General features: G+C 35.0%; 1 protein-coding gene across 1 annotated transcript in view; it reads right to left on the bottom strand.

The window, feature by feature from the left end:
• Nucleotides 1–2,521: 2,521 nt before the first annotated feature.
• Nucleotides 2,522–10,580, bottom strand: part of LOC140149652 (tyrosine-protein kinase SYK-like) — a 71,692-nt gene continuing 63,633 nt past the window's right edge. The window contains exons 14-17 of the mRNA XM_072171735.1: nt 9,585–9,777; nt 8,617–8,757; nt 7,887–7,999; nt 2,522–6,429 (exon numbers count right to left, since the gene is read on the bottom strand). Of these exons, the coding sequence (XP_072027836.1) occupies nt 6,324–6,429; nt 7,887–7,999; nt 8,617–8,757; nt 9,585–9,777 (553 nt within the window). The 3' untranslated portion in view covers nt 2,522–6,323. The remainder of the gene's footprint in view (nt 6,430–7,886; nt 8,000–8,616; nt 8,758–9,584; nt 9,778–10,580) is intronic.

Genomic DNA, 10,580 nt, shown 5'->3' with positions numbered 1-10,580 from the left:
GCATAATACTTGTGCAATGCTGCGTGCTGTCAAATCATATACCATGACATATTAATGAATGCTCATAGCAGGGCTTGAGAATGGGTGAGTACAGGGTCATGCACATTACATGTGCCATAAGTACAGAAGCAAATTTGCCAAATCATCAAACCGCATAGTAAGTATAAACTTAACTTAGGAACATGTTCATGTCATACAAGGGCCAAAACAGTAACAATCCCTGTATCAATTACTTAAACACAGATTTAAAAACATTTTGTGTAGAAAATTATCATCTTTTGCAACTATATCCATGTTTATTTCAGTGTTTCATGATTTAGTTGCTATTTAAAAACCTCTTTTTCTTGATTTCATAAATCAAATAAGAGCTAGCTGAGACAAGGTAGACATGATTTTTGTTGATATTTTAAGTTATTAGACAATAAGTATAGGGTACCTTTACTACATAATTGCACTAATTGATAGAAATAACATTTAAAAACAAACCCCTCTTTTAAGAGACGCTTCCTTTTCTGTGTTGTTCTAATTTATCTTAGGTTACTATTAAAAAAACAAAAAACAAAGATAATAGATATCTCTCTCACGTTAGTTGATGCTAGCTACCAGACAGTGATTTTGTATCCATGTTTTGGACTTTTTATTACAAAAGAGAATACCTTCTAAGCATTCACCTAGGTTTACCACATTGTGTAATGGATAACAATGCAAGTAATCATGGCTCATAATGGCAATCCTGACAAACCTGAAATGCACAACATTAATGAACACTGCCCAGCAGATGTTGTCACAAAGGCAAAATCATACTTGTCATTTTGCCCCTTGTGACTCCAGAAGTGTGATTAAGGTTGACTTGCATTCAGTCCTCATGTGTCACTTTGCAGCATATATGTGATGAGAAAGTATGACTATTAAATTACTTTCTTATCACATTTTATATAATAAATAAACAGAAAGTCAGAAGCTGCTTGTCTCCCATTAGACACAAAATGACTGGAATGTTCACTACAATAGGCAAAATATTTAATTCTCGATCATTAGAAGTACCTTCTGCGTACTGTTGCGGCAACGTACTTGTTGTGAAACAACACAATCGCGCGACCAAAGACCGTGATTGGTAAATCTGGCTTTGCGTAGTATGCTTGACGCAAATAACTGTGCGAACCCAAGTTGGCTCTCATGATCAAGAATGAGATATTTTGCCTATAACAAGCACCACTTCTGTGACACTTCAGAACACTTGGCTTACCACACTTTCATTCAGCAAGAACATATTTAGAAATAAAATCAGTATGGCAAGACTTTTTGAATAGAATGCAATTCAAATACCATGGTGACACATGAGGCAATGTTAGAATAGTGCACAAGATGCTCTCTTTTGTGATAACAACTCCCAGTATGATGAAAGCCAAATAACCAAATCACAAGCTCAAATTCAACTCACACTTTCAGGTACAAATCAAGTAAAAATTGTTAATACAAATGACAATGTTTCTTCTAAAATGTTTTAGCTTAGTGTACACGTAAGAAATGTTCCTAGTGTTGTTTCTAAAAGTCATGACATTCTTCTAATGAAAAATGAAGAAAACAGGAGGCAAGGAAAGAAGCTCTGGTTTTATGTGTATGTTTTCTATTCAATTTTTTAAATAAATTTAAAATAGCAATAAATATTTATGCATGGAAATTAATCTCTACATTTAAGATATCAATTCAACCATCCTGTTACAAAGTTTGGTAATTACTAAAACTAAAAATCAAATCTCTGTTTGCATATTGAACTTAAAATGGGTGGGAGGGGGCAGATAAAATGTAAAAGTTTTCATAACCATACTATAGAGTTGTTAAAACTCAACCAAGGTCTCTAATAATAGATGGACCTTTTATGGCAAATAGATAACTCACTTGACATCGCCCATTCTTTTGTTATTATTTTTGTACTACTTTATCTCCGACACCATACATGTGACTTTTCCTCTTGAAAAGTTGCAGCTGACTTATAATAAAAGGGTAACAAGAGGAATTTGCATTACCTGTTTGGAATTCGAAAAAACACTTTGGGCATAACTTCACCAAATGCTACACTTTGACCCCTCACAGACAGTATTTTACCACCTTCTCTATTCTATACATTTCATTCTTAAACTAAATTGTTCTGGTTAATGAGCTGCTAAATTAAGAAAATAAATAACCAAAGTCCATTTTTGATTGTAATTTTCTTCCAGATAACAATAATAAAATTGCATTTTTCTTCAAGATTGATGGATATTTTCATGCTTTGAGAGATTACATTAAACAACACAAAAGATGTTTAGATTTGAGCTAGATGTAAACAGATATAGAGATATATAAAAGTGAATGATCACAATGCTTTAACTCTGCGTGGTAAGAATTAAGTTATGGTGGTTGGGTGGGGCAGTCAGTCAGAGGAGAATTTACATAATACCACAGCATTTTGTAAATAACCAAGTACTTTGATGACATTTTCAACAAAACTGTTCCTTTGTCACTGGATAAAAATAACACAGACCATGAAAAGCAATGGTGATGTCAAGCGAGTATTCCTCTATTTGCCTTAAATGGGTTTAGCTCCTTGGTATTACACAAGAAACAACTGATGATGATAATGATAGCTGCCTGCCGGTAATACAAATATTACATACATGTAAAGCTGGTCTAAGATTACAATATTACACAGTGAGGGAGGAATTGTCCGCCTCAATGCATCACTTTAATTTGATACAGAGTTTTCTTATAAAAAAATGAACAAACAATTAAACAAAAAAGTCTTGATGTTGAGCTGCTGTTAATCTTAGTTTATGTTCTATATACAATATCGCATGACTATGTACACAATATAATTTGTGACAAATATACTCTTTGTTATAACTCATGTCTAGGCAAGTTATGAATATGTAATGTAGGAAAATGCTTCCATTCACCACTGTTCCGTATCAAATGGGAAACCGATTTACAGTCTGCGTCCGTTGGTCAAATTACCATTCCTAATCCTTGTCTAAGCTGCTTCAAGTTGTTAACTACAGCAGTCAAACTAAACCAGCATTACGAAACAAAATTATTCTTAGTTCATTTTCGTTGTCTGGATTAAGGGGACACCTAGATATCTAGATATTTTTAAGCTTATTGCATGGATGTTTAAGTGGAGCAGAGAAAATGGCCAAAAATTTACATTTTCTTTAATACTTTATATATAGGCCTGTTAGATTCCTCATTATTTTTCTTACGTATTTGGTGATTTCTTGCGAGAGGTACCAAAAGCAGTGAAATCACATGATTTATGCAAGTAAATTTCAACTAACTTTGAAGACTAATATTTTTCAATATTAGTTAACTCGTCAAGTAACATTAAATTGCACCTTTTATAAACCTCTTTTTTTCAAATAGTGAAATTTGAAGTCTTTTCATACAAAACATATTGAAAGTCTAACATCTTTCTCTTGTGCTCACCATGCGAGTATCCTCTTCCTAATATCAAGCGATAACAGCAAAGAGTACGGTGACAACTGCTCTTATAAAAAGCAAATCATTCAACCTTACATATTCACACATACAGTTAGTCAGCACCAATGCACATATTAATGTGCTACACTTTCACATCTTTAACCCCAATTTGCTTTCACATAATTATGCAACTTCCAAAATCACTGCCACAATCCTTTAGTAATAACAATATTGACTATAATTAAAAATAGGGTAAAACCAATAGAGGCATTCTGCCACTTATTAGAAGCAACATTCTGAGATGTTTCCATTACAGATCTTTGTCAATGATCATGTTTCCGTAACTTTGCATCCTTGCTCTATCACAGATATCAATCAACAAAGATCTAAGATCAACATTTCTCAAAATGTTACATAAAAATGTCAAAATATTTACCAAAGTTTTCATTACATTTATTCTACTGCCAACACAGCTCATCCATATTATTAGACAATACTATTAGTTATTAGGTGAAGCGGAGGTATGGTACAGGAAATTATCATGCGTGAAGAGTCATACTGGGTGAAGTCGAAGGCTGAACCCAGTATGAGACTGAGCGCACAATTATTTCCCATACCATACCGACGCTGAACCAAATAACGAAATTATCATACCACTAAGTCATTTTAAATATTGAAATAATTACGTTTTTAAACATTAATTGTTGCAAAATAGAAAAATATTACAAAAATTAGATGACTGTTCCCCCTATTACGTACAGCGTGCATTTCACATGCCCGGTTTACGCGAATTGCGCATTACGCTCTCACTGACTAGATATAAAGCTTAAATACACACTCACTGACTAGATATGGAAATATATCTGGTTAGCGGTGTTCATTGATGTTTCCCTTAGTGGTATGATAATATTACATACATCAGCAAACGTTCGCTGAAGTATTGTCTCCACAGTGGATGTACGTAAGACTTTCAACTTGATCACGTTTCTAAAGACCTTTTCAGGAAGATTTTAACGAAAAACACCAATCATTCGTGACCATCAAATATATTCAACAAATTCATTTCTGGCAATTTGAACACATATTCGACCACGCACTGGATGCTGTGTTTAACATGCTTTATCTTAAAAGAGCAATTCGGTACATGATTGATGTGAACAATCATAACACAAAACACGCTCATTGAATGAGCCGACGCCAGTATACAATTGGTTGTGGTGTTTCTGTTTATCGCATGCAAAATCTTTCAGATTTCTGATCAGCTGCTGAAAAAGTCTATTATGCAAGCCTGAGCCACATTCCAAACATAGTATAGACATGACTATGTCAGCAAATAGTTGACATTCAAAGACAAAGAGTGCTTTAAGCTTAACGGATAGGAATTAACACAAGCGACATTATCATGACATTAAGGAAACTCCTATTGGCTCTTACACATGTAGAAAGGCAAAACAACCATTGGGTCTAAAAGTTCACATCTACATTACCAGAGTGTCACTATGTGTGGAAGAAGGAAACTCACAGGACTATCACTTTGCCGGCAGTCACTTCTGAAAGTACACTTACTGTTTGAAAATACGGACTGGATAAATCGGACCAAGAAAAACAAGTTCACCTGGTATGCTTCCCAGTCCACATGTTCATACTACAGAAAGTACTTGCTATGCTACATGAGATAACACCATCTTGAATAGTCACTCATGGGGACCAAAAATACCCTCATGGTCAGACTTGAATGTTATATTAGCATTTCAATGCATACACATAACCAGGTTTCAGGCATGTGTAGCCCTTAGCACCTGTTCTTGGCACAATGCATTATACATAAATTGCCAACAAGCATACACCTGAAATCAAAGTTTGATGGAAGCATGGTGGTATATTACTTGTTCATCCATGAGCAACATATAACTTGATAGGGTCTGAATTCTCTGATCAAATGCTGATAACAAAGACAAGTACTCAGTGTTGAGTACTCTGTGAGTTTCCCATACCACAGTACATTACAATCAACATATTATACCTTTGCTATTCATTTACCATAATTTAGAGAGTCTACCTGTGAAGCTCTGTGACTTGCTTCGTTTCTAGTTTCAAAAAAGTGTTTCAGACAATCGTATTGTACCTGTCATCTGCACAACTTTCTATTCATATTTTGAATATGGTTTTCTTTTAAGACAGGTTTTTATAACTAAATCACCTTTTTGAGACATATGATACTAGATTTGGACAAAGCCACATAAGGTTTTGGCAGTGTGATAGCAAATAAACCGTAGGCTTGACTCTAAACTTACATTTAAGTTTCACTTAAGCTCCTCTTAATTTTATGGACAATATATCTAACATACTTAAAAGATGAGAACACACTTTAAAATGGGCAGTGTAAAAACATGTCTTTTTTCAAAGTAAAAATGGACACTTGTACATTAAATCCTGCAAGAAGAGAGAGAACATAACACATTTGAAAGCAGTATATCTATATAGAGTTGTCCTATTTCCAGCTGCATCTTGCTATCACTGCTTCTTAGCACACTGGGTAATGATGGTCCAAGACGTCCTTTCCTTTGACCACATGGCCTTCCTCAGATTACATGACATAAGCATCAGTTTGCCATCTAAAGAGGATCTACGATCACACCGCCAGATTCTGCTTGAGTTGAAAGCCTTGACAGGTGTGCAGGTATACAGCTATTCGCCAACTTTGTTATCCTAGTAACCAGCTAAGTAACAGCAATATTATGGAAGGGGCATAAAAATGAGAGCACACTTTCATTCATTCATTCATTCATCGCATGATAGCAGGAAGAGATCACGCCAGGACATACACAGTCAAGTCAATCCATCACTAGTTCATTGTTCCAATCGCTTTACTTATAGTTATAGTGATAGTTGCGCAATGTTCCTGATCTTAGCTTGCTTAGTATTTCTGTCATCTGTCTAACGATATCCCTGAATGTCGGTCTGTCGTTGGCACTGTTGGAGAAATAAAAACACAAAAAATATGAAACTCTTCCAATATTATAAGTCATATAACTCATACAAAGGTTCTTATCATTTGATTGGTCAATTACAATTGATTATTTTTGCCATTTCTTTAAAAAGACTATTGCACTCTGCGCGAGTGCAACAGTCCATTTTCCAATGCACTCAGCACTCACCCGCAGCTACCTTGGCAACGCTGACAAACGCGAGCGTATACCAAACACTGTGACCACCTAGACTCACAGATTTAGGTGTTGGTGTCGCTTTACATATTTTTAAAATTTATTTTGCTTTCCTGGTGATTAATAAAATTAAGTGGTAGAAAAGGAATTTATATACGAGATATATAAAACAAATATTGAATGTTCTTATTCGTTCAATGGTTAGACTATTTTAATTCTGTGAAAAATAAACTGTTCCATTCAACTCAACAAAGCCTCGTTGAATGGAACAGTCCATATTTCACCTCATGAAAATATTCTCACCATTGTACTCATAAACATTCAATATTTGTATACTACATTCTGGTTAAGGCTATAAAAAGAGATGATGACCAGATTAAATACTTCATTAGTATCAGAGAAGATGTAAGGAAAAGGAGATTGATCCAGCTATCCTCAAACAAAATATAATTATGTGCAGCTGCTCATTTAAAGTAATCACTCTATCTAGGTTTAACAATAAAATACAACACAACAAAGGGGTTCGAACCCATGATGGGTTTTAGGGAAAGGTCAGTGTCTGTATATCATCATACTATACATACCATACATGCAGACCCTAACATCCAGTTATATTTCAGATAAAATATGACAAAAATTCCATGCCAAATTATAATTTCTGTCGCCTGTTGACACTTTCAACCTCTACAATTTATGATAGAAAATATTTTCAATTATCAAAATATCTTCATTATATTTGCAGGAAATGACAGGAGTATATATAAAACGATCAAATAAATATGATCAACAATCCTCCCTTTTCTAACAAAATCCTAAAAGTTAATTAATTTATGTTCCAAAATGGGCAGATTTTGTGGGAATTTTTACAAAACTACTTTTCTTTCTTGTAGTATCCACACATGGTATCCTATCGCAGTAGCAAGTACTTAACACACACGTGTCATACTTTTCAAGGAATTCTCCATAGAAACATTGGAATATTTCCCAATTCTGGAGTGCAGATTAATCAACCGTGATCAGCAACACACACATCACATCAACATGATTAAAGGCTACTTTCAAGTAGATGTCTAACTACTTGAAAGTATATGACTATGAACAGATGCGACAGGATTACCTACAGGATTATATCAAGGATATTATTCTGTTCTCCCTCCTTTTCTTACATCTTCTCTGATTGGTATATCCTCTACAAGAAAGTTAAAGGGCCAAACAATGTATCAAAGATTGCTCCTGTTGTCCATCCCATACTAAGCTGATACTTACTTGAATAACCAGCAACTTCTCATGAGTTCATAGACTTCTTCAGGACATCTCTCGGGTTTGTGTAACCTCTGATCTTTTTCTATATACTGCATCAGCTCTTGGCCTTTCATGTTCTGTCAAGGAAAAATCAATACAATACTGCAAATTAGTCTTTTAGGCTTATTTTACATCAGAATATACAGAACTGTTTGAGTATAAAGTATTATGTACAGTGTATATTATTTTACTGTAATAATCACTTTCTACAAAAAACATTACATGTACAAATTTGAACAAAGTCTTTTTTGGCGGTAGGCTTTTGCACTTATGTACTTGGCAATACATTATCTAGTATGCATCACTTGTAATTAAATGATTATGAAATGTCTGGAATGCGTACTGTCAAAAATGTCTTGGTTTACTTTGTTGTGTTTAAAACCCAGGGTTCCAGCACCTTGAAGCCTAAAATTAAAGGACTTTTCAAGGACTTCCAAGGTCCGAACGCATTATTTTCAAGGACTTATCACAAAACAAAAATCATGATGTGGCTCTCCATGCGGCACGTATTAACGAAAGTGACAGCTCCTCTCCACTCCCCAAATGTTGTCAAAATTATATTTTAGGTAAAATTCCAATTTTCAAGGACCTTGTGCAAATTTCCAGGACTTTTCAAGGGCTTGACAAGGTGTTTTCAAATTCAAGGACTGTGAAATCCTGAAAACAATCCCCCAAGAGGAAACTTGTTACTTACAGCATAAGGCTTCTTGCCATATGATAGTGCTTCCCATAGTGTAACACCATAACTCCACACATCACTTTTACTGCTGAATCGGAACCTGTATATACATTCAGGGGCGTACCACTTGAGTGGCCACTTGCCTGCAGTTTCAGCCTGGTGGGAATACAAACAGTACATATTAACAGTGTTAACAAATTATTTTAAAATTCACATTTTAACATTAACATCAAAGTAAACGGGGAAACCAACAACAATGTTTGTTAAGTTCAAAATAATTTGGGCCAATGTCAGTGATGTTGGTTGCCTCATCAGCATAGAGCAAGAACTTATGAATTAGTGGGCCCGCTACCTTTTCCCCTTGGTTATGGCTTCATTTTGACTACATGTCACTGAAGGAATTAGCTCATATTCTGCACACTATTTAACTTTGCAAATAATTAAGCTAGTGGACAACATTTTGACACCAAGGATGCCTTAATCTTGGATTCGGAGCATTGCAGGTTTGAGCACGGTGTCAAAGAAATGGATAAGGACGGAGATATGGCTGGATGCGAAGATTGTGGCAATTAACCCCATAAGAACTACCTGCCGATTGGCCAAACTGAAGATTGTGCCAAATTTGAACCAATCAAGGAGGGTATTAATAAGATCATCTGCAAATGCAAGTTTGACCATAAATAGTTTAAAGCCTAGTCCGAATTGGCAATTGAAATGAGCATTTCAAGTTATCAACCAATCAGAAAAGTGTCTGGGGTTAACATACAATATACCATTGCATAAGAACATAATTATACTAAGATAAAAGAAAACGGGGAGGTAAAAAATTCTAAATCAATTTAGTTCTGCATTGCATTGAGAAGCACAGGGAACTCTAATGTATAATCGTAATTGATAATACTTCCCTAAACTGTGTTAGCATATTCACTATTACCCAATACCTCAGGATCAACTTTAGACTATGTTGCCATGATTTCACTTACCACATAGTACTGGCTATCCAGCCCCAATGCCTTGGACATCCCAAAGTCACTTATCTTGGCAAAAGTCTCGTCAACAAGCAGCACATTTCTGGCAGCTAAATCTCTATGTACAAAATTGGCTTCCTCTTCGAGGTACTGCATGCCTCTAGCAACCTGGAGCATAAGCTCTAGCACATTCCTTATACTCATGTCACTGTAGGGAAAAGAAGAAGTATGCAAGTACCATCAAAACATTGCAAAAAATATACCTACTATGCAATTTGACAAATAAGAAATACAAGCTACTGATTGTTTTCTCCCTTCCCCTTATGCATCCATACATCAAGTTTGCAGCAACCTTACCATTCAGTGATGTATACCAACCTTAAAGAGATAAATTTCTAATATGAGGACAGCAATGATATACTTTCATGACAATTATGTAAAACCCTATTCAAGCATTAGTAATACATGCTAACTATACCTGTGGCTTGGTTATTTTGGAGTTCTGTAGCTTCTGACATTAGACACTTCTTATAAATGGTAAGTATATTTTTATTTATATGTGACGTGTCATGTCAAAAGCAGACACTTTTGGGCAGGTTATCAATTTTGAGGTTTTTAATATCTTAAATATAGAGATATTTTGCTCCACAACGCTGTTTGCCCCAATGAAATAGGGCATTCCTAAGCGAAGATATTGAGATCGTAAGTTATGGTATTATAAAATTGGAAATTGAGATATCGGCCTTTAAAAATATTATTGACAATGTTGAGATTAGGATTTACCTTGAAACGTGTCTAAAAAAAAATACAAGATGCCAGTTATATTCTGGTCTGAAACTATCAGACAATATTTTTAACATCAATAATATCACAAATTCGCAACAAACCCAAATTGTGAAAAATTCACCCCCGGGCAGATTTTTGGCTATTTCTCCATTTACGATCCTGCCCTAAAGTGTCTGCTTTTGACATGACCAGGCCTGTGAAATGGCTTTAAAAAAAAAGCGGAAA

Source organism: Amphiura filiformis, chromosome 1 (genome assembly GCF_039555335.1).
Source record: "Amphiura filiformis chromosome 1, Afil_fr2py, whole genome shotgun sequence".
NCBI lineage: Eukaryota > Metazoa > Echinodermata > Ophiuroidea > Amphilepidida > Amphiuridae > Amphiura > Amphiura filiformis.
The sequence above is the reverse complement of the archived record's forward strand: the minus strand, read 5'-3'. Positions and strand labels throughout refer to the sequence as shown.